General features: G+C 40.6%; 1 protein-coding gene across 2 annotated transcripts in view; it reads right to left on the bottom strand.

Moving 5' to 3' along the window:
- Positions 1-25504, bottom strand: part of Hspa4 (heat shock protein family A (Hsp70) member 4) — a 46942-nt gene that overhangs the window by 16265 nt on the left and 5173 nt on the right. The window contains exons 2-7 of one of the 2 annotated variants that reach the window (XM_050157619.1): positions 17873-17930; positions 13692-13832; positions 11405-11527; positions 8909-9008; positions 8494-8627; positions 5455-5699 (exon numbers count right to left, since the gene is read on the bottom strand). In XM_050157619.1, the coding sequence (XP_050013576.1) occupies positions 5455-5699; positions 8494-8627; positions 8909-9008; positions 11405-11527; positions 13692-13832; positions 17873-17930 (801 nt within the window). The remainder of the gene's footprint in view (positions 1-5454; positions 5700-8493; positions 8628-8908; positions 9009-11404; positions 11528-13691; positions 13833-17872; positions 17931-25504) is intronic. The other variant, XM_050157620.1, reaches the window with a different exon arrangement.

Raw genomic sequence — 25504 nt, forward strand, 5'->3', positions numbered from 1 at the left:
AAAGCGGCAACATGATTTATAAAACCCAGAAATCAAAAACAATTAAATGCCTTTCAATGGTACTTAGGAAAAAAAAGGAACTGAAGCATGATACAACAAGCTAGACCTGAAAATGCTGTGCTAGACAGAAGCCAAACCAAGGACATACAGTACTTCTGTATGAAATACTAGACACAGGTGAGCCAAATAGAGGGAAAAAACACTTCAGTGTCAGCTTGGGTAAGAAAAGAGATGACTAACATACATAAAATTATTCTTTATGAGATCAGTTAAAATTAGAGAAAGAGAACTTCCATATATACACATCCCGCCCGCCCAGCAGTAACTCTATCAGCACCCTCTACACAAGTTTCATGTGTTCAAATTAATGAGGAATGACATAGAGGAGTTTCTATCAGCTGTCTACAAGATCTGACAACAAGGCAAGTTGCTCTGACCCATCCCTTCTAGTCCTTCAGAATCCTTGGCAACAACATCATTTATTTGCCTGGTTAGTTTTTGGTTATCTTGGATTTTTTTAAAAACTTAATTTTGAGTTTTGGTTTGCTTGTTTGTTTAGTTTTTTTAAACAGTTTCAACTTTGCAAGCCAAGGTCACAGCAATCTTTCTGTCTAGGCCCAAGGGCTGAGATTACAAGTATATCCCACCATGCCAGGTTCCAGGCATCCGCAACTCTGCCTTTTCCATTATGTCACACACTTGGCTTCAGAGAGAAACAGAGCATTCTCTGGCTGGCTCTTTCACTCAGCACCATGCTGGGTTCCTCCCCATTTCTCACAACTTTACTATAAAACTGAACTGTGGTGACAGCTGCTTATTAACTTAAAAACTCTATACTAAATTGGACATGGTGGCTCACCTCTAATCCCAGCACTTGGGAAAGAAACTACATCAAGACAACTGCCATTTAGGTCAGTGTGGGCTATAGAGTAAGGATATCTCTCTCTCAAAAATAATAAATAAATAAAAAACAAGGGCAAACAAGCAAAATACCAAAATAAGTTAAAAAACAAAACAAAAATAAAAAACCAGGTACGTACTTCACACAAAAGTCCAGGAACCTGACTTTGATGCCGAGAACCTACCTACATAAGGTAGATGGAAAGAACTGATTCTACAAGTTTCCTTCTGACCTCCACTACTGTACTGTGACATGCATACATATGCATACACTATGCTCCTTAGTACCCCATAAACCAGGTGAAGTGGAACATACCTGTAATTACATTTCTAAATGAAACTGCAATCAATTATTTTAGTGTACATAGCAAATCTGGGGTCAACTTGTGCTACAATAAGAACCATCTCAAGAAAACAAATTTGCTGGGCAGTAGTGGTGCACACCTTTAATCCCAGCACTTGGGAGGCAGAGGCAGGTGGATCTCTGAGTTTGAGGCAAGTTCCAGGACCGTTACACAGAGAAACCCTGTCTTGAAATACCAAGAGAGAAAATACAAATTTCTCATTGCTCTATTATTATTCCAATCTTACATATGCCCAAGAAAAGTGAGTATACTTTCTACCCTTATAAATTTGCCTATTCTAGACATTTTATAAAAACATAAGCATGTAATGCTCAGTTCGTTCAAAGTGTCTAGCATGTCTCAGGGCCATCTATGATTTATTGTATCTCCATCTTGTGGGTTTTTTTTTTTTTAGGTTTACTTATTTTATTTGTATAGGCATTTTGCCTGCATGTATGTATATGTACCGGAGATCAGAAGAGCATGTTGGATCCATTCGAACTGAAGTTATAAAGTTGTGAGCTACCAGAGTCATCCTCAGTCAGCTTAAGATACACAATAACTTGCCTCAAAAAAATTTAAAATAAAAATAAATAATAAAAAAAGCACACCAGGTGGTGGTGGTGCATGCTTTAAATACTCCGGAGGCAGAGGCAGGCAGCTGTCTCCAAGTTCAAGGTCAGCCTGGTCTACAGAGTGAGTTGAGAATTCTAGTCAGAGCTACACAGGGAAACCCTGTCTAAAAACACACACAAAGAAATGGCCAGGGTGTAATACCAGTACTTGGGAGAAGACCAGATTGCATTACAGTGAGTTCCAAGTCAACCATCACTAGAACTGACAACTGTTCCACAAAAGTAAAAGCATCTTGAATAAAAACTGAAAAAAAAGGCCTAGAAATACTTTTTAAAAATTAAAGATTTATTATGTATACAGTGTTCAGTCTGCATGTATGCCTGCATGCAGGTAGAGGGCACCAGATCTCATCCTGGATGGTTGTGAGGCACCATGTGGTTACTGGGAATTTAACTCAGGACAATGGAACCCTTAACCTCTGAGCCATCTCTCCAGCCCTGGAGTTACTTATTTCAACTAAAAATGCACAAAAGAAAATCCACAAAGGCAGTATTGGAAGGAACTCACAGTGACTGCCACTGTGACAGAGTTTCTTTCTCTTTTGGAGAATGACAAAAAACATTCTACTAATCAGACAGTGGTCATGACTGAACAGCTTATTAACATGTATAAACACTGAACTGCACAGTTAAATGATATAATAGTTTGTATGTGAAGTCTACCAGCAGCAAAAATAATTAAAAAAAAAAACACTACAAAGGGAAAACAAATTAGAAATGAATGAATAAAACTAACCACTATGTGTTTAAGAGCTAAACAAGCTAGTAGTAATGCCCCAGAGTACTCCCAGACAGGCAAGATTCCCCAAGAAAAGTGGAGCTGGAAAACACTGAACTCAAGAAAGCTTAATTTAGCCAGGCAGTAGCGGCACACGCCTTTAACCCTGGGAGGCAGAAGAAGGTAGATCACTTTGAGTTCGAGGCCATCCTGGTATACAAAGCAAGTTCCAGAACAGCTAGGGCTGTCAGACAGAGAAATCCTGACTTTGCTCCTCACACCACAGTAAGTGTTACATTATGTGAACGCACATGAACTGGTGGATACAACACTTGCCAGGAGAGACGATGCACTGACGCACACTTCCTCAGGAATGAACCTCTGAATTATCATGCAACACACACAGCCATACACAATCCATTGCTGTGATACATATAGAGAACGCAGATATAATATGAAATGGAACCAAGAACTGCTTACATAGCCTGGGAATTTTTTCTTGGTGGGGGGAAAGGGAGGTGAGACAGAGTTTCTTTGTGAAGCCTAGCTGTCCTGAAACTCACTCTGTAGACCAGACAGGTCTTGAACTCACAGCGGTCCACCTGCCTCTGTCTCTCAAGTGGTATGATTAAAGGTGTGCACCCCCAATGCACAGCTTCAGGCTCTGGGACTTTTATCGTACAGTGACTGTTTCCATTACATCAAGTGGTGCTTCACAAAACTGCATGTGCTAATATCACTAACTAGTCACTTTAATGCTTCGTGTGTGGTGTGTACATTAATTTCTTTTTTTCAGATGGGATCTTACATGGCTGGTCTCAACCTCATTCGATTGTACACATTCAAGCAGCTGGCTGTCTTAACACTAAGATATCACACCTACCCAGAAATATGACTAAATGAAGGAACACCTTCATATCCCTACCCTGTGCAGCAAATCTGCCCGTCTCAAGGAAATAACAGGTTCAGAAAAGCAATGTCTTATGGAAACCAAACTGGCCTCAAACTAGGTAGCTAAGGATGACCTTGAACTTTTTATTGCGTTTTAGTGAGTGAGTGTGTTTGGATGTGTTTATATTTATGGCGGCACACCAGTGGAGTGGAGGTTCTGTTCTCTCCTTCCTTCACATGGATCCTGGGGATTGAACTCAGGTCACAAGGCTTAAGAGCAGTCACTGTTATTTGTTGAGTTATTCTCTAGCCTGATTTTGAACTTCTGTTGCTGGTATCTGGACCCAGGGTTTCAGGAATGCTAACCAAGTCCTCCACCAACCGAGCCACACCCTCATTTCAGCGGATATACTGTCACATTCAAAGTAATCTAATCTCATTCATTTCAAAAATAGGTAGTCAACTCTCAAGGCTAAAAACTGAAAGCCGTAAGAGTCAAAAAGAGCCAGGTGGTGGTGGTACACACTTTTAATCCCAGCACTTGGGAAGCAGAGGCAGGCGGATCTCTGTGAGTTCATGGCCGGCCTGGTCTACAGTATGATCATGTTCCAGGACAGCCAGGACTATTTCACAGAGAAACCGTCTTTTAAAAACAAAAAACCAAGAGTTCAAACCAGTCTGTGTTCTCACATGTAGATAATAAAACCTGTATTTCCTTTTTTTAAAAAACTTTTTTTGGGGGGATGGTGGTTTTGGAGAACAATCTGTTTTTTAACAACAAAGCAGCATATAGGGCTAGAGATAGATGGTCCAGCAGCTAAAAACACTGGCCACTCTTTCAGAAGACCCAAGTTAAATTCCTAGCACCCATACTGTGGTTCATACTGTCTTAAATTCTACTACCAGGAATTCGATATACTCGGCTGGGCTCTACAGGAACCAATTTATGTACGTGGTCCACAGACACATATGCAAGCAAAGCACCCACGCACATAAAAATTAACATTTTAAAAATAGCATAAAGTCCAATCAGATTCTAAATACACACACCTATCTACTTAACTCTTATAAACAGCATTTGACTATAACAAATATCTGGAACACACCAGCCTACCATTAAATCTTAAGTCTTTTCTCCCTAACATTCACTCACCACTGCGGGGGGGGGGGGGGGGGGGGGGCGGACGACACTCCACGTGCAGAAATTTCCAAGCAAGAAAAAAGGGTAAGCAAGGACAAACTTGGACACTGGTCAACAATAAATACCATCTCAAATTTTTTAAGGGTCACTAAGGCTCACTTCCCCAAACAAGCCATCAGTCCTGCCTGAATTCTACCAATGGATTTCACAGCCAAAAGAACATTTCACTCCCTCATCCAAGCAACACAATCAAGCAACAATAACAGAATGTTTCTGAAATAACATTAAATGTCAATTCCCCAGAATTCTTGCAGTATTATATAAAAAGGACTACTGCCCTCAAGTGATCCTAAACCACTCAAACCAACTATTTTAATTGGTGCCTAAACTGAATTTATCCTATTTAAGCAATAAAGTATGGTTCAGTAGTTTAATGAAAACTAGTAATTTGTACGTAATACGTACTAAAGTTGTTAGCTAGTAATTTTCAGGAACATTTGAGTCACCAAAACCATTACTAGAACCACCAGATCCAACCTTTCCATAAAAACTGGGTCCCAGATGACTTACAATTTTTAACACACTAACTAGCATGATTTCAATCATCAGTTAAAAAAATTCTTAATTTAACATTAAGAATTAATATGGAGACAGGGTGGTGGTGGCTTAAGCCTTTTAATCCCAACACTTGGGAAGCAGAGGCAGGTAGATCTTGTGAGTTCGAAACCATCCTGGTCTACAGAGCAAGTTCCAGGCCAAAAGCTACAGAGAGAAGCCCAGTCAGCGGGGGTGAGGGAGGGGAAGGAGAAAATGTAATATGGTTACCTATTCATAGTTCCGGATACATCAATGTCATTCATAAAACATTCAATGCTCAAAGGGAGGTCTGAAGCATTCGCACTCATCAATTTCTTGAGTTTCTCACACTCTTGAGACAGTCGTAATAAAGCACGAACTTTAGATTTTATGTCTAGCTTGTACTTCTTTCCAAATTCTTCACAGAAGTGATTTACTAACACCTCATCAAATTTTCTGCCTCCCAGTGTTGTGTCAAAAGCTGTCGCCAAAACCTTCAGAGGAAGAAAAGATAATCCAACAGTTAACCAACTTTAAAGTTTATCACAATGCATACTCTAGTTTTAAAAGGCCAGAAGTGTTTATCAAGGCTGAAATTAAGGATCTAGTGCATGATCCTTGCTAATATTAGATTATGAAACAGGCAGCCCTGACAATGTACTAAGTAAACTTTTTTTCTTTGAGGGGAGGAAATAAATAAATAAATACAGGCAGAGGGGGGGAGAGGGGGAAGAGAACATGAAAACATTTTGAAATGAGTCAAATACAGTGGGAGCAAAAATAACTACTGAGGCTGGAGCTACGGGTCAGGGGTTAAGAGCACTAGTTGACCTGGGTTCAATTTCAAGCACGCACATGGCGGCTCACACCTGTCTGTAACTCCAGTTTCTTTCAGGGGACCCTAACAAGCATGACAAAAACATCAATGCACATAAAAATAAAATATTTTTAAAAAAAAAATACTCTCTACACATAATGGGGAAGCTGCAGAAGGAGAGAGACCATCTTCAGGTCACTAACTTCTGCCCTGGTAGAAACAACTGCACATCTCCACCACTCCCCCCACCTGACTCAACAGGAGTTTCACAATCAAGGTCAAACATAAGTTCCAACTTCTGGTCCAAAAGCTACCGACAAAACAGTGGAGCTCTAATCAGTTCACCATCAGAAAGCTGCAGAAATCTTGAGCACAACCATGTTTCTGTGTCACAGTAAGTATGGTACAGTTGCACTGACAGCTTTCCAAATGTATAGCAGAATTCTTAAGTATATTAAACCCAAGGCAGATCCAGTAAGCGATGACAAGCTAAGTGACAACATTTTTGTGAAGGAACTAAACCTATAAAATATAACGTTTTTTGTTTTGTCTTTCAAGATAGTCTCTGCATTTCTGACTGTCCTGAACTTGCTTTGTAGACCAACCAGGATGGCCTGAAACGCAGAGATCCGCCTGCCTCTGCTTGCCAAGTACTGGCATTAAAAGCATTCACCACCACTACCCAGCTAATAAACACTACATATCAGTAAGAAATTTTTCTTTCTTTAAGATTCATTTATTTATTATATATAGTGTTCTACCTGCATGTATTCCTACATGCCAGAAGAGGGCACCAGATCTCATTACAGGTGGCTGTGAGCCACCAAGTGGTTACTGGGAATTGAACTCAGAACCTCTGGAAGAGTAGCAGTGCTCTTAACTTCTGAGCCATCTCTCCAGCTCCCAGAAATTTTCTTAAGTTAACTGAAAAATTGGACATAGGTTTGACTACAGCAATTTCAGTTTTGTTTTCTTCACTGCAACGTAGGCGAAAGATGTAGCTCAGCAGTAGAACACTTGTTTAATTAAGCAAGCCTGAGGCCCTCGGTTCAATCCTCAACTCAAGATAAAAATCAGGGGTACAGGTGCACATTTGCAATCCCAGAACTCCGGGCTAAGGCAGAATGCTTGCTGAGTTTGTGGCCAGCCTCAGCCAAAATGAGACCTTGACCCAAATTTCTGGTCAAGTATAATACACTAGCCTTTGCTTCCCATGGGCTAGGATTACAGTCATGAGCCACCATACCCAGCTTAAAATAGTATATGAACATTAAGAATTATACCTGACCCATAATTTGGCTATAAACCTTGTAAATATTCATTTCCCAATTAATGTTTGGTAATCTAAAACAAATAGAATATAGAAAAAAAAGAAAAGCAGAAGCAAGTTTATTATTCAAAATACAGTACAATGAATTAGAACCCAAAAATATGCTTCAAAACTACCAATATTTCACATTAGTCCCTCCTACTATGCCCACAAGATTGGGGGCAAACTTAAACATTGGCACCAGAACCTTGAAACACATCTCAAGTAACTAAACAGGCATTAGAAAAAGTAACCTGGCCAGAGGGACAGTTAGTCTTCTACTCACTGTGTAGCTCCAAAAGGAAGCAGACATGTGTGCTGTGGCAGTCCTTGCCTCTCCACAGCTCTACAACTCAGCATAAGAGTGCTTTAGTTTAAATGCTCCAGAAACCCACTGTCCTTCTAGTCTAGTGCCCTCTAGCATATACTCTGGTCCCTCCTCTTTCTAGAACTCTCCAAATCTCAATAGCACTTTCAACCCCTGAGCTGAGGAAAGCTCTCTGAAGAAGCCCACAGGGATGTACTGTTTTGCAGAGTACAAAAGTGGGAAAATCAGGACTAGAACTTAGGAACTGTTGTGAGGAGCGGCAGGCTGTGTTCCTGCCGCCCCAGTTCCCAGCCACATGGCTAGCTTATGCCCTAAAATAATTACACAGAAACTGTATTCTTTTAAACACTGCCTGGCCCATTAGTTCCAGCCTCTAACTGGCTAACTCTCTTACCTCGATTAACCCATTTTTAATAATCTGTGTAGCCCCGTGAGGTGTAGCTTACCAGGAAAGATCTTAACCTGCATCTGTGTCTGCTGGGAGAATCATGGCGACTGCCTCAATCTGCTTCTTCCAGCATTCTGTTCTGTCTACTCCGTCTACCTAACTTTCTGCCCTATCAGGGCCAAGGCAGTTTCTTTATTAACCAATGAAAGCCCTCCTCCATCAAAGAACCTCACTCAAAGTCCATGTCCTGTAATTTACTCCATAACAACTCTGGGTACAATTTATTTCAACCCACAGCCTCCACTCCCACCATAATTTCTGAGTTCCAGGTCAGGTGGCTTCACAACAAGCTTTCATTGGTTGTTTAAAAAAAAAAAAGAAAAAACCCTAACTAATTTGTCACTTAAAAGTTTGTAATCATATTTTCCCTCTGGAAAAATACTTACTTTCAGTTTTCCTCTATTAAATGCACATACAGAAACTTGATAGGCAGAATGTCCCATGTCTACAAAAACTACATTTCTTGGTTTCTCCTCTAAGGCAGGAAGATCTTGTTTATAGATTCCATATGCAAGGGCAACTACACAGGAGAGAGGAAAATTAAGTTCAATACAGTATCTTCTAAATGCTAAAATTCATTTAACTCATTTTAAAAAACAGGTTTTTTTTTTTTAAATCTCTGAAACCAGCTACACTGTGTATTGTGTTGGGAGACAGAATCAAATTCTTTATAAGCACTGAAAAATTTATTCATGTAGAGTATCACAGCATCCAATGTTACCCAGCTTCAATATTTAACAAGTCCAAGAGAAGAGTAACAAAAGTAATCTGCAGCTGTTTTATTCATTGACACACTCTTACCTGCAGTTGTTTCATTCATTAACCGCAGGCAATTTAGACCAGCAATCTGTGTGGCGTCCATCACTGACCGGCGTTCTGCATCAGTATAGAAACAAGGAACCTACAATAGAAAACATACTCTTTACAAAGGCCTGTATAAAGCTGGTGCTTGCCTGGCATTCAGGAACTAGATTAATAAATAGGTTTCCTAGTGCTAATTGTGGAGGGGCACACATGTAATCCTAGCACTTAGGAGGCTGATGCCAACATGTTCAAAGCTAACCTGAGCTAAACAGACCCTGTCTCAAAAAGATAATTTAAAAATAAATTGATGGAATTTTCCTCTTAACCAATTAAAAATAGCTGACTGTACTAAATTATTTATACAAGCAATGTAATTTGTGCTGACTACCTGCTGTCCTGAAGTCCAGAATGCTGTACATGCTGGGTAGGATACTTGTGGAACCAAACTTAAAATAATTCTAGACCCAGGCCACATTTTTTGGATGGAGAACGTTTCACACATGCTCTTACACACCACAAGCTGCTCCATTACCTTCCCCCTCTGTTTACTGCAGTGTCTGTTCACTGCCAAATTCCCCCTCACTCAAACTCAATGAGGTCTTAAGAACTTTGTTTTGTTTTGTTTTTTTGAGACAGGGTTTCTCTGTAGCTTTGGAGCCTGTTCTGGAACTAGCTCTTGTAGACCAGGCTGGCCTCGAACTCACAGAGGTCTGCCTGCCTCTGCCTCTGAGTGCTGGGATTAAAGGCGTGCGCCACCACCACCTGGCGGTTTTAGGAACTTCAGCAAGACCTAGAAAACCATCTTTTAAAACAACCTAAGCCCTCAAAATGAAAAAAAAAAAATTAAGACATCACACTATTTCATATAAATATTATTTCAGCATTACTCAAAGTAAAGGGTTAGACAAAGAAAAGGGGTAAGTTTGGGAGACCAATGGAATGCACAGTAATCCATACGCAGCCAGTGGTTCTCAACCTTCCTAGTGATGTGACCCCTTAATACAGTTCATATATGCGGACCCCCAACTATAAGATTATTTTCACTGCTACTTCATAACTGTAATTTTACTACTGTTATGAATAGTAATATATGAATGATATCTGATCTAGCACCCCTGTAGAAGAGCCTTAGACCCCCCTCAAAGGAGTTGTGACCCACATGCTGAAAAACTGCTACACTAAGCAATCAACTTCACCTGGGCTCCTGACAGCCCTTCTATTCTTCCAATCCCCAAAATGTCAAACACAACTACTATCCATAACTAAGTGAAAAGTGCACCTAACAGCCCTGCTTTGCCATCAAAAAAAACCATTAAGACAAAATGGACAAAGAGCTAAAACATTAGTGGGGTGGACAGATTTATGTCAACTTGATACACGTAAATCATCTGAGAGTAGGGAGCCTCAACTAAGAAAATGCTTCCATCAGATGGAGCTGTAGGCAAGCCTGTAAGGCGTTTTCTTTATTAATGATTGATGGGGAAGGGTCTAGGCCGTTGCGGGTTGGGCCACCACTGGGCTGGTGGTCCGGCGCTCTACAACAAAGCAGGCAGTACAAGTCATAGGACCAGTAAGCAGCTCTTCTGTGGCCTCTGCGATCCGCTATCTTCAGGTTCCTGCCCTGACTTTCTTCAAAATATCAAAAGTAATGTAGAAGTATAAACCAAATAAACCCTATCCTACAAGTTGCTTTTGATCGTGTGTTTCACCACAGCAACAGTAGTCCTAACTAGGACAATGAGACAACAATGGCAGAATGAGGGCACTATATGGCAAAGGCATATAGAAACCCATACTTCAACAGCCTCTAACATAAGACTACTACAAGTAGCCAGGCTCCCATTTAAACAAGGACACACAGAAGACAAGTGTTTTTAGTACTAGATACAGGCAGGAGGGGGGAAAATGGAGGCAGACATTTACATCTAACATTCAACTCATTCAATAAAGTAGCTACCCTGTCCCTAAACACTTCACTAGGTGCTGAAAAAATAAAGAGAAAACTGGGGTTTCAAGTGAGGCTTGAAGGACAGACAAGAACTAAATAGGTACAAAAGGCCCTGAGTTGGCTCAGGTGGTATGAGGTGGTATGAGTGGGTAGGGTGATGATGATCTCTTTCCTTCTAGCCAGGCAAGCTGGGTCATGACTGGAATTGCAGCACAGGCAAGAGGACAGGTCAAGAGGCACATCAAGGTGAACAGCAACCAAGTACAAGATCAGCCTGGTCTACACAGCAAACTCCCAGGCCAGCCCAGACTACACAGTGAGATCCTGTCTCTAAAAATAGAAAACAAAGAAAATGAAGCCTATGTGTGAGCATGGTATCACTGCAATCCCAACACATAGGAGACAAAAAAATGGGATCCCTGCCTCAAAAATAGTAACTTCTCAAAATTACCACTACAACCTCACACAGGAACAATTTTTACTTGTAATTAACAGCTTTCTTCTCCCTGCTTAAGGCAGCTCCCTAAAACCAGAGACATACTCACCGAAACAACACAATCTACCACAGGCTTCTTAAGAACACTTTCTGCTGTCTCCTTCAATTTAGACAAAAGCATAGCAGTTACTTGCTCGGTGGTAAAATTCCGTTCTTCCTCCATATATGTAACCTGCAAGAAGACAAAAGGATCCAATGTTAGTCCACTGTATGCTCTAATCAACAGAACAGTGCCTCAAGAAGGGACTAGAGAATGCTATCTTTACAAAGATGACTTCAAAGTCACTTTTTTGCTTAACTTACTTTCCAAACATGACACTTCATGAAAGACGACCACAACCTAAAGCAAACCTTGATGCGATTATCTGTGCCAGAAGCAAATCATCCTGTCCTGCCATAAAAGGACCGCCTTACCACCTGGCATACTATGTGATCTGTGGACTGTATAGTGAGTCTACATTATTCATCTCCCTAACCAGGACACAAGTGGTTTTGAGATCATTATGCCCCAGAACCTACAGTCACAATAAGGCTTGTTGGGTTAAAGAATAAATGTTGACCAAGTCTCAGGAAGCATTTCATGACAAAGTCCTGCCCTGGATAAAGTCTACAACCCTTTCAAAGGGCATGTTCAAGCATTGCAGGATAACCATCCTCCCAGATGCTGAGCCCCACCCAGCAGATAACATCCAAAACAGGTCCTCTCTCAACTTGGAGAGGAGCTTGTCTGATTAACCATCTCCTCACTTCCCTCAATTCTAATTCAGTACAGAAGCTGCCACTTGCTCACTTTATGTCATAACAGAGACGGGTAGACACCCTTCCTGAGCCCATTTATAACCTGCCCTACCTACTGACTTTCTGCTTGGCTCTTTGTGTCTACATGAACCAGTTCTCAAGTCTTCTTCCTCCTCCTTTCTATGCCACATCTGTCCTGTTTCTTGCCTTTAACAAGTTCCCATTTCCTTACAAACCCTTTTCCCCTTTTCCTCTGCTGCATTCCAGCCTCATCCCTTAGTGAACCATTCAAACTCTGAGATTACTGCCACAGGTACCTTACATAAGCCTAGTCATCATTTTTAATTACATTTATTTATTTAGGAGGGATGGGTACATGCCAGCGTGTGTATAAAGAGGTCACCCAGAGGACAACTTTCAGATTTAGTTCTTAACACTGTCAGTCTTGGTGACAGCACCTTTCCCCACTAAACCCCCTGGTGATTGATTATTCTTTCAGAGAACCCTTTCTCTCTAATTTGAATTCTCAGCTACACTGTCAAACCATACTGTTCGCAGACTTCTCACTATTAGGTGTTGTTTTTATGGTACTAGGATTAGATCTACACCTCATTAATTGGTCTACTAATGAGTTATACCCCAGCCCCATGTGAGTCAGTAAGAATCTCAATTCTTATTTCTACAACCAGTATGGTCTCAAATAACTGAGGATGATGGCTAACACCTGTAATCGCTACTCAGGAGGCCAAGGCAGGTGAATTCAAGGCCAGCCTAGGCTACAGAATAAAACCTTATCACACAAAAAAAGCCCTATCAAATACCAGCTCAAAAGCTCACTCACCTAGATTCCTTTTACTCCCTGACTGTAACTGTTAAGTACACTACCCACCCCAAATCCCAACCTCTTAGTCTTGTGTGATAGGGTCACTACTGCGCCACAAAGATTCTTCTGTACATGCCTCACAGATAAAGATCAAACTCACCCTTCCATAAAACATTTCTTTGCAGCTTCAGTCCTACTGCCAAGACTACAGCCATGTTCCTGGCTAGACTCTGACGTTATTCTTTGCCCTGCTCATCCACAAGTCTTCTCTAACATCACCTTAGAAAGACAGCTCTCATTGTGAACACCACAAACAGAAGTAACCAAATTAACATCACTTCCTAGGCCTTGAATACAGAGAACAGGACCGACCACCAGCATCTCCCAAAACGAAAGACTACCAGTTTTTATCAGCAAATGTTCTTAAACATTTTCATTACAGGATCTGGAGAAATGAGTCAGTGGTTAAAGAGCATTGGTGGAAAAAAAAAAAAAAAAAAAAAGAGCATTGGTGGCTACTCTTCCAAAGGACAGGAGTTCAATTCCCAGTACCCACACATGAGGGTTCAAAACTATTTGTAATTTCAGCTCCAGGGGATCCACCACCCTCTTCTCAATTGAGAGCACCAGACAAAAGACTCATACATACAAGATCATACATACATACAAGATCACAAAGGATTACATTTATTACATTATAGCTTCATCAAAATAACACTGACACACACTAAACTGATTAAATGCTGTCTCTTAACAGCTATCTGCAGAACCTTACCTTTATGCCCGTTAATCCAGTGGGCAACTGCACAACGTCATACGCCAGATTAGATTTTTCTGCCTCCACAAATGGATCAGAGAATGCACGCCCATGAAATCTTTTAAAGCCTTGAATTGTGTTCTTGGCATTGGAAATTACCTAGAAGAAAGAATAACATAAAAAGACCATTTCATTTTTAATTTTCAAGTCTCAGATTATTTATTATGTATACAGTGTTCTGCCTATATGTCTGCCTGCAGGCCAGAAGAGGGTGCCAGATCTCATTACAGATTGGTTGTGAGTCATCATAGGGATCTTGGGGATTGAACTCAGGACCTCTGGAAGAGCAGCCAGTGCCCTTAACCTCTGAGCCACTTCTCCAGTCCCAGTTAGAATCCTTTTAATTCACAAAATTTCCTTACAGAGTCAGGCATAGTGGGACATGACTGCAACATCCAGGATCACCCAAAGCTCCAGGCCAACCAGGCTACATAAATGAGACACTGTCTTCTGAAGAATAGGGATGCATGCACACGCAGATACGCCTTAACTATTTTTTTAAAATATTTATTTATTTATTATGCATACCATATTCTGTCTGTGTGTATTCCTGCAGGCCAGAAGAGGGCACCAGACCTCATTACAGGTGGTTGTCAGCCACCATGTGGTTGCTGGGAATTGAACTCAGGACCTTTGGAAGAGCAGGCAATGCTCTCAACCACTGAGCCATCTCTCCAGCCCCCGCCTTAACTATTTTTAAGGTATGGTTTGCCCTCAGTTATCTAGCCTACTCTCATTCTCATAAGTACTTTCCCTTTCTTAATAAGCTGTCCTTATTTCCATTTCTTTTTAATATTTTTTATTATGTATACAATATTCTGTCTGTGTGTATGTCTGCAGACCAGAAGAGGGTATTACAGATGGTCATGAGCCACCATGTGGTTGCTGGGAATTGAACTCAGGACCTTTGGTAGAGCAGGCAATGCTCTTAACCTCTGAGCCATCTCTCCAGCCCCTCCCTATTTCCATTTCTAACCATGTATCCCTGATAAAAATTCTACCCTGGGACAAAAGAACATGGCTACTTCACTAACCCATCTAATATGTCTTTCTGTAACAATCTTATAAATGCTCAAATGCAAAAAGAGGTTAGTAAGATGTGGGAGGGAAGATTTAAAAAAAATAAAGTAAAATAAAAAGATGTGGAAAAAAGACCAGGTGATGGTGGCTCACGCCTTTAATCCCAAAATTTTGGAGGTAGGTAGGCAGATCTCTGAGTTCTAGGTCAATCTAGTTCCAGGACAGCCAGAGCTACTTAGAGAAATCCTGTTTCAAATGGATGGATGGCTAAAATAAGATAAGCAGGCAGGCAGGTAGACAGGCAGATAAATGAGGTGTAAGAAAAAGGCATCAGACAGACAGAAATGAGATGTGGGGAAAACATAGCCTTCCAAGTTTCAATTTTCTTTAGATATTCAATCTTTCTAAATCAGGTAAAATGAGAACAAGGAACTAACTCGAGTCTCAGTGGCAGGACTAAAATCCATCTAGCATGCTTGTTCCTTTCCATCAAGTCAGGCCACTACACTTACCAAAATATTTCCTGTTCTTTTTTTTTAATATTTATTTATTATGTATACAATATTCTGTCTGTGTGTATGTCTGCAGGCCAGAAGAGGGCACCAGACCTCATTACAGATGGTTGTGAGCCACCATGTGGTTGCTGGGAATTGAACTCAGGACTTTTGGAAGAGCAGGCAATGCTCTTAACCACTGAGCCATCTCTCCAGCCCATATTTCCTGTTCTTAAACATTTAATATTTACAGAAAATGACTATCAGCTTCTAAAACTGCTCATAGTTTATGCTTCATTCTTTCCAGGAAAAAAAAAGTATTCAGCAATACTTATTAATTCATAAATTCTCATTAAACCAACTTCCCATAGAGCTGGAGATGTAGGAGGTCAAACACATTTGTGGCATGCACACAACTCTGGAGTCACGTGCACACTCACACACACAGCTCCAAATTTACCACAGAGTACACATATAGAACAAAGACTATTTGAGAGAGTGTTTGTAACTATTTTTATAAGAGGAAAGTGAAATAAATTATGTCCGGATACTGAAATGCTATATAAGGGTAGTACTTTGAAGTGAAAGGACAAGTATCTGTGTGGTACAAGCACTTGGATGCTTACAAACAAAAGGATTAGTCATTCATTCAAACAGTAACAGTGAGGCTGGGAACACACGTCAGTAAAGAGTATGCACACGACATATACAGCATCCTAGTTTTAATCCAAAGAAAGATATTAACAGGCATTTTATACATAATGGTGGAATAGGTGACATCCACATTTCCTATACTTTTCTAGATCCATTTTTTAATTCTTCTAGAATACACAGTAACCAAAAGAGAACAGAACATTGGTGGATATTTTAATTTTAAGTTTCAGGATCAATATGTGCTCCTACTCACAGCACAAGACATGTAAGAAGCCTGCACAGACAGGAAAAGCTCAGTGAAGCCTCCAAGTGAGGTCTGGCCTGAAACAGAAACTCAAGTATATCACAATCAACAAACAGCATAGAACCAGGCAGCCAGTGTACTCAATAGGGAAACAAATTCACTGACATTTATAAAACAACCATTTGAAAGTAAACATAAACTTATCGAACACCTCCAAAATTTAGAGCACTCTTAAAATAAAACTATAAAACACTCACGTAAAAGCCAACTAACAAAGCACCACTTTTCTTTGCGATAGGGTCATCATTTATCCCAGGCTGGCCTCAAACTTGCTATATAGGCAATGATAATCCTGAAGTGCTAGCCCTCCTGTTTCCACATAGTGCCTGGTTTTATATCAATTTGACACAAGCTAGTCTTCGGAGAGGAAGGAGCCTCAATTGAGAAAATGCCTCCATTAAGATCAGTTGTAGGGTATTTTAATTATTGATCAATGGGGGAAGGCCGAGCCCATTTTAGGTGGTGCCATCCAGTCTGAGCAAGCTATACACAAGCTAGTAAGCAGCACTCCTTTGTGGTGTTTACATTAGCTCCCACCTCCAGGTTCTTGCCCTGCTTGAGTTCCTGTCCTGACTTTCTTTGGCAATGAACAGTGATACAGAAGTATAAGCTGAATAAACCATTTCCTCCATAATTTGCTTTTTGGTCATGGTATTTATGAAGACACTCCACCATCCAAGTGCTGAGATTATAAAACAAGCCACATCTGTTTTATGTAGTGCTAGGTAAGGACTGAACCCAGGCCTCAAGCACACTAGCAACTACCCATTCCCAGCCAAGAAAGTGTTCTTTTTATTTGTGTGTACATAAAGTCAATGTCAGGTTTCTTCCTCTATTGCTTTTCATCTTACTTTCTGAACGAAGCACTTTACCCATTAAGCCATCGCCCCAGCAACAAGCATCATCATCTTGGGCTCATTTTAGGACCTGCATGGTCCAAAAAGCTACTCATACATTTGTTGCTCCAGACTGAACTGTAACAAGGTCAAATATGGAACTCCTTTACTCTACAGATATCTCAGACATTCACAGTAACAGATTCTTGGGACTTTGTTGCTCTGGCTACTCAGAAACAAGCAAATAGTCAAGATCCTGGTTGAAAAAGAAGATGCCAAGTCTCTTAATATGCCTCTTCAGGTCTAGTGTTCTTTCTTGTAGAACCTGATTAACAATAACCTTAAACACGATGATAAAAGGCCCAGCAGAAGAGACACCAAAGGTCAACACCCCTTTGCTTTAAAAAAAAAAAAATCTGCACACTTAGTGTGCTGGCACACAGCACGTGGGAAGCTGTGGCAGGAAGATCTTGAGTTCAAGGACAGCCTGAACTACAAACTGAGTTTTAAAGGAACCTGCAACATAAGACCATACCTCAAAAAAGGAAAAAACCCCAGGCAACAACATATAGTAGTAATTTGCAAACGTATTATATCCCACTAAGTACATAAAAAGAGGGTTCTAGGTTCTAAGTCGGTGAGCAATGGCGACTCAAAAGGCAGAGGCAGGTGGCTCTCTGTGAATTCAAAGCCAGTCTCATCTACAGAGCTTGTTCCAGAACAGCCAGAGCTGTTACACAGAGAAACCCTATCTCAAAAAAGAAGGGGTGCCTCCTAGTGCTGAATGAAAATTCAGAGAAGTTGTCATAGGAAGAAAGACAGGCACTGTACCTGACTCTTAGCTGCTGCTCCAACTGAACGATTCTTAGGACCAAAAGAAACACAAGCCCTAGAAGATTAAAAAAAAAAAAAAAATTTAGGCATCAGACTTTTATTATAATACACCTGAAACTCCAGCAGGTAAGATTTCTGAGTATCACCTGAAAACAAGTAATGTTGCCTGAACTTTTAAAATTAAAATACAATTATATCACACTTCCTCCCTCCTTCCAACCCTTCCCACATCCCCCCAACTCCCCTTAAATTTTTAATTATTACTGTTACAGGCGGATCTCTGTGAGTTCGAGACCAGCCTGGTCTACAGAGCTAGTTCCAGGACAGGCTCCAAAGCCACAGAGAAACCCTGTCTCGAAAAACCAAAAAAAANAAAAAAAAAAAAAAAAAAAAAAAATATTACTGTTACATACACACACTCTATAACCTATCGATTCCAGATAGTGTTGCGGATATATGATTTCAAGTGTAAATCATGTATTAACAGCACACGATATGTCTATGATTTTGACATTTATTTCTATTGCATAAAAACTGTCTACAAAATAGACTGAATACTACTGTTTACAGGCTAGAGCACAGGTCTGATTTTATAACTCCCTGTCTAAAATACTAAAGAGAGGTGGATGGATGGGACACCCTAACCTTCCATATCTCATGTTCAAATCCCAATATTAAGCAATGTATTCCCATACCACTATCAATCAAATAATCTGTTTCTAATACAGCTCAATTTCAAAATAAATACAATCTACAAAAACTTAACAACTCAGGGCTGAAGAGAGTATTTTCTATTCTTCCAGAGAACAGAAGTGCCAGTCCCAGCATAGACACTGGTTCACAACCATTTGTACCTCCAACTTCCAAGACATCTGTTGCCCTTTTCTGACCCCAGAAGTTACCAGGTATGCAAGTGATACAAACATACATGTAGACAAAACACTCATACATATAAAATAAAAATAAAGAACCTGTCCTACTCATGTGAACAGAAAGTAATTTATTTACAAGCAGCTCCCAGGGGTTGGAGAGATGGCTCAGGGGTAAGAGCACTGGCTGCTCTTCCTTTCCTAGCAACCCCATGGTGGTTTCACAACCATCTATGAGATCTGATACCCTCTGCTGTTGTGCAGGCAGAACACTGTAGACATAATAAAAATCACTTCTAGACCCAATAGTATACTGCCAATCTTCACTTCCACTTCTGAACACAGTTCCAAACCACTATAAATATTTGTACATATACTGAATTGAGCTGCTTGGTTTTTTGTTTCTTTGTTCTTTTTTTTTTTTTCTTCTTTCTTTTCTTTTTTTTTTTCGAGATAGGGTTTCTCTGTAGCTTTGGCGCCTGTCCTGGAACTAGCTCTTATAGACCAGGCTGGTCTCGAACTCCCAGAGATCCGCCTGCCTCTGCCTCCCACAGTGGTGGGATTAAAGGCGTGCTACTTGGTTTTTTTTTTAGTTATTATTCATTTGTGTATATATGTGTAAGTTTGCATATTAGTGAGAACAGAGATGTCAGATGCCCTAGGGCTAGAGTTACAGGCATTTATGAGCTGTCAGCCGTGGGTACTGCAAATTTTAAAAAGTATCCAACACTTTGCTGCTTCTTTTTTTTTAAGGATTTATTTATTTTTATTTGCACTGGTGTTTACCCGTATGTATGTCTGTGCCAGATCTCTCTGAACTGGAGTTATAGACAGTTGTGAGCTGCGATGTGGGGACTGGGAATTGAACCTGGGTCCTCTGGAAGAACAGAGTGCTCTTAACTGCTGAGCCATCTCTCCAGCCCACTGCTTCTTTCTGCTTGTAGGACTTAACAAAAAAACAAAAACTATTTATGCTTAAGAAGTGGGCTGCTAAGGAGCTAGTACTTGACTTTTGCTATCTAGACTTCTATTTTGTAACCTAACACCCCTAGAACCAGGTCATATTCTCTTTATGCTCATATGTCACTTCCCTTTCCAGTAACTGACTTTACTGGTTGCTTGCTTTGTGTATTACACCACTTACCCTCAGAAGCATTCTATCTTACCTCATTTATCAGAGAGGAAACAGTATGAAATGGTCATCAGTAAGTGGATTAATCTAGGGTCTGAAAGTGATAGACTCAGAACATTAGATCATGTCTATGTAATTTATATTCCAGTTTTAACCCTCTCATCCTCCTGAACACTGACTTTTATCTTCCAATTAAGCAGAATAATTAAGAGTCCTGGAGGCGGACAGTGGTGGCATACGCCTTTAATCCCAGTACTCGGGAGGCAGAATCAGGAGGGGGTCTCTGTGCTGAGGCAGGCCTGGTATAGAGTTCCAGGACAGGCACCAAAGCTACAGAGAAACCTTGTCTCAAAAACAAACAAACCACAAAAGAGTCCTGGAGGGGACATAACCTCAAGCATAACCTCAGTTTAATCTCCAGGACCCACAAGGAAGAAGAGAACTGATTGCCACAAGATGTCCCCCACATCCACACACAAATAAATAAATGTATTTTAAAAATCAGGGGAGAGGGGTAGAGTTGAAACAGGGTTTCTCAGGGTAGCCTCGGCTGTCCTGGAATTCACTCTGTAGAGGACAAGGCTCGCGCCTGAAATTTATAGAGATCAACCTGCTTCTGCCTCCCTCTGCTGGGATTAAAGGTGTACAACCAACACCCAGCCATATTAAAAACTTCAAGATATTGAAGGGGAGAGGATTAAAAGGGGAGAGGGAGGAGGGACAGAATACTAGGCCTCTCCGGGCTTCAGAGGCTAAGAACCCTGTAAGCCCTTCTTCAAGAGGTGTAGGGCTCTATGCACTATTCCATCCCATGGCGGATTAAGACACAACCTGAGATCTCATGAACTTCTCTCTGAATTCTGAGTTCTTTGTTTAGGTCTACATAAAAGAAGGCTCTGTTTTAAAAAGCGGGTGCCAAGCTCAAAGATAGCCACAAAAAAAAAAAAAAAAAAAAAACTCAAAAAATCCATTAAGTACCATTTAAATGGTGTTGTCATAGGCCACAAGGCCCTTTAAAAAAGAGCCCACACAATCTTACTCCACTAATCACACGCCAAAAGGGTTGCCTTGCCTACCCTTTGGCAAACTACCATCTTTCTTCAAATCACCAGATTGGATTTCTGAATGCCAAGACCACAATGCCAACATAACACATTATTCATCTTCCATGTTTCCCACAGCCATTTGAGCGAATTCTAACCTTAAAAGTGTTAAGTCACAGGGTGCAGGAAGGCAAGTGTAACCAGAATATATTATATACCTGCATGAAACTGTCAAAGAATAAATTAGCCGAGGATGAAGCTCAGCGGTAGAGACTCGACCTGAGTCACATGAGGCTTTGGGTTAAAGTGGGGAGGGGTGAACCAGTAACCATTTAACTGTTGGAGGCGCACTGGCATGCTTTAAGCATATACAGGCACCATTACTCTCAGTGGGTTATGAGGGCAAGGGGTAAAGTTGGAGAGGAGAATATGGAGAACAGGTGCCCAGACAGAGGTAGGAGGAAGGGTAATTACTTTCAAAATACATTGTATATACACATAAAATTCTCAATGAATAGTTTCTTAAAAAATAAGTTGATTTTTAAGGTTACAATGTCAAAAAAAGGACAATGTTCCCATTGAACAGCTAATTTGGGGGATGAAGAGAGGTTTCAAGACTGTGTTTCTGTGTAGACCTAGCTATCCCTGCTCTCTGTAGACCAGGCTGGACTGGAGAGATCCACCTGACTCTGCCTCCAGAATGGTGGGATTAAAGGTGTGAGCCAACGCCACCCAGTATAATTTTTCATTCTACTCAGGACAGCCTCAGTTACCCTCCAGACAAAAACTGCCCACAAACATATCCCACAGCCCTACCAATAGAACCTAAGGTCTCTGCTATTACAAGCCAACCCCTGCAGCCACCCATAGCAACCAATATAATACCTATAAAGCCTCCCAATCTTCCTACTTTACTAAAAACTTTTACCACCTGCAATATATTGGGTCTTTCAACCTGTATAGTAAAACTGCCCCAATCCACTCCACACTCCCAAGTCAAACAAACTCATCTTTACCTCTTAACTTAGTGGGCTTGGTTTAATTTCTACTTAATAATGGCAAACACAATTTTAATTTTTAACCTAGTTGTTTCCTGCTCTAAGACGGTTTTACAACCTGTAAGTCACAATTTATGAGTGAATCTAAAAAAAAAAAAAGTTAGGTCATTAACTGCAACTTGAACACTAGCATGTACTGCCATGCACAGAGCAGGAACACACACATGTACAAGCACAAATACACAAGAAGCTTAGACTCAATTGTGATATGCCTACATGTCTCAATGCAAAACCCTTAACAAGCCAAGCATGAAAGCACCCACCTTTCTTAGTGCTCGGGAGCAGGGGAGGTAGATGTCTGTGAGTTCAAGGCCACAGATGTTTCAACAAAGCAGCCTCTAGTCACAGGTGACTATTTGAATTTTACTGTAAATAATACGTAAAACTCAGTTCTTCAGACCCCACTGCCCACATTTCAAGAATTCAACACCTAAGTGGCCTATGGTTACTGTTCTAGACAATTTAATACAGAACACTTTGGTTAACAGGAATGGTTTTTAGTTAACTTTATTATGTAATTTATGTGAGTGTTTTGTCTGGGTGTACATCTGTGCACCACCAGTGTGCCTGGTACTCTCAGAAGGCAGCATTGGATCCCTGGAATATTGATCTACACATTAATTTCTCTGAAGTAGGTTCATGTTTCTTTTAAAATCTACATCCTCCTTAATAGTACTAAGGTTAATATATATATATCTTTCCAAGAACAAAAAAAAGTCTTTCACAGAGGATGAAAGGCGGTGATGGGTAAGCCTTTGATACCAACACTGGGAGGCAGAAACAGGTGGATCTCTGTGGATTCAAGGCCAGCCAGGTCTATAAAGACTAGTTCCAGCACAGCTAGGGTTGTTACACAGAAAACCCTGTCTTGAAAAAATAAAAAGGCCAACTGGTAAATGGGCTTGCTACCAAACATGAGTTCTAACCCTGGGAACCAAGCGGTAGAATAAAATAGATGCCACAAGTCTTACCTCCATATGCTTGCTATAGCATTCACACACATATTGTACAAATAAATGCCAAGTTTTACTTGTTTTGAGAGGTTGAAGGTCTGTTGTTGAGACAGATCTCACTATGTAGCACTCGCTAGCTTGTAACCGTATCAACCAAACTAGCCTCAAACTCAGGTCCACCTGCCTGTCCCCAAAGTGCTAACTGAAGTAAAGGAGTATGCCACCAAGCCCCACCAACTCAATTTTCTCTAACATGTTTTCCTTTACCTTTTTTTTTTGTTTTTGTTTTGGTTGTTGTTGAGACAGGGATTCTCTGTGTAGTCCTGGTTGTCCTGGAACTCACTCTGTAGACTAGGTTGGTCTCGAACTCAGAAATCTGCCTGCCTCTGCTTCCCAAGTGCTGGGATTAAAAGCCAATACTACCCAGCAGTTTCTTAATTTTGTTTTGGTTGGTTGGTTTTCGGTTTTTTGCGACAAGGTTTCTTTGTAGCTTTGGAGCCTGTTTTGCAACTTGCTCTGTAGTCCAGGTTGGGCTCAAACTCAGAGATCCACCTGTCTCTGCCTCCCCAGTACTGGGATTAAAGGTGGGCATCACTACCTCCTGGCAATTCTGCAATTTTTTAAAATGCCTTTCCCATCTTGAGCTATTCAATCTTTCTGTGAGCATCTCACACTATCCCTTGTTTTTTCGTATGAAACACAGTACTCCATGAATTCTCATGTTCTAGAAGTTCTATATCAACACCAAGGACTGAGACATGCAGCATTTCCACTCTGCTATCAATATGGGTAATTTGAACATGCATGGGCTCTACAACCAGTTACTATGAGCTTTCTAGTAACTCCTGCGGCTTATCTGAATTGCAATTTACTTCTCTGCTATGGGGATAATTAAAGCATCTATCTCACGGCATTGCTAAAGATTAAATCTGATTATCCACTTCTAAAGGACTCAAGTCAGATTGGCACACCATAAATAATACTAGCTATTACAGATTCAAAAAGTCATAGACTAGGTTTCATATGGTTTAAGTGTTTACTCTAAAATTCATGTCCCAAGCTGTCCGCTAAAATAGATACCCATCTTTCTTTAAAATTGACACTTGATCACAGTAATTCTGTAAACAAAAAGGTCATTCAAGACAAGTTCTGATAAACAGCCAGTAAACTGCAACCCAGAATTCAGTAGCAGGGCTGTTAGACTCAAGACTGCAAGCATGCACCCTTATTTTATATGCAAGAGTGTTCTACTTATACAGTACGTCTGTGCAACTCCACTACACCAAGTCAACCCTGCACAAATCCCTAGGAGCACTCACAACAGCTGGACAGTATTTTTCTCCCATTCCAAACTGCCATTACAGAAAACTAATTCACATTTAAGCTCAAGACCCTCTGTTATAAACTGTAAATCCTACAAACAAAAGCTCTAGCTTTTCTAGGTAAGACATACTTCTAGCCAAATACTCATGCATTAACAGGTTAATATGAATGAAGGCTGGAGAAGACCATTGGCTGTTCTTCCTGAGGACTGAGTTCAATTCCCAGCATCTACATGGTTGCTCACAACTGTCTGTAACTCCAGTTCCAGAGGATCTAACACCCTCACCCAGATATACATAAAAAGTAAATCTCTAAAAAAAATTAGGGAAAAAAAATAAACAGCTACTGTTGCAGATTTACTTAAAGGTATTGGAGTGCCCAGAAAACTTAGTAGCACATTAAAAATGTTACCTAACTTCCTTTCTTCAACAAACTAGTCTCTTCAACTGGCCTGGTAAAGGATACTTCCTTAAAGAGTGCTGTCCTAGCCTTAACCTCTAAAATGACAAAATGTTAACATCAAACACTCCACACAACTCAGATTTTAAGATCTGAAATTTCTAAACTGAGTGTGGTGGCATACCCCTTTACTCCCAGCACTCTGGGACGACAGCCTGGTCTACAAAGTTGAGTTCTAGGACAGCAGGGTTATGTATAGAGACCCTATCTCAAAAAAAAAAAAGATTCTGCAGTTCCTAAATTAATTCTTAGTAAGCTGTGCACATTTAAATAAAAGGAGTAGGGCCAGCAATATAGCTCAGCATGAAATGAATGTCAAACTTTTAGACTAAGCTTAACTAATCTCACCTCACATGATTGACAGTCAACTCCCACCCTCCAAAGTGCACATATACACAGACACACACAAATAAAACTACATAAATAAAAATGTAAGAGGGGCTGGAGAGATGGCTCTGCAATTGAAAGCACTATGCTGCTCTTGAAGAGGACCCCAGGTTTGGTTCCCAGCACCCACACAGCAGTTCAGAACTGTTTCTACTCCAGTTCCAGGGAATCAGAAATCCACTTCTGGCCTCCAAGGGCACTGCATGAATATGTTGCACAGACATACATACAGGCAAAACACCCATACACATTAAAAATAGATAAAATATTTAAGAATAGTGAGCAAATTTCCAGATTTTAGTGTCATTATAGTACAGTTAATAGAGCATTAATCAAAAATACAAAAGGGCCAGGTACAGCAGCTCATGACTATATCAGTGCTCAGGAACTTGAGGCAGAGGACAA

The sequence above is a fragment of the Alexandromys fortis genome, unplaced genomic scaffold (genome assembly GCF_014885135.2).
Source record: "Alexandromys fortis isolate MF-2015 unplaced genomic scaffold, M_Fortis_MF-2015_v1.1 scaffold_103, whole genome shotgun sequence".
NCBI lineage: Eukaryota > Metazoa > Chordata > Mammalia > Rodentia > Cricetidae > Alexandromys > Alexandromys fortis.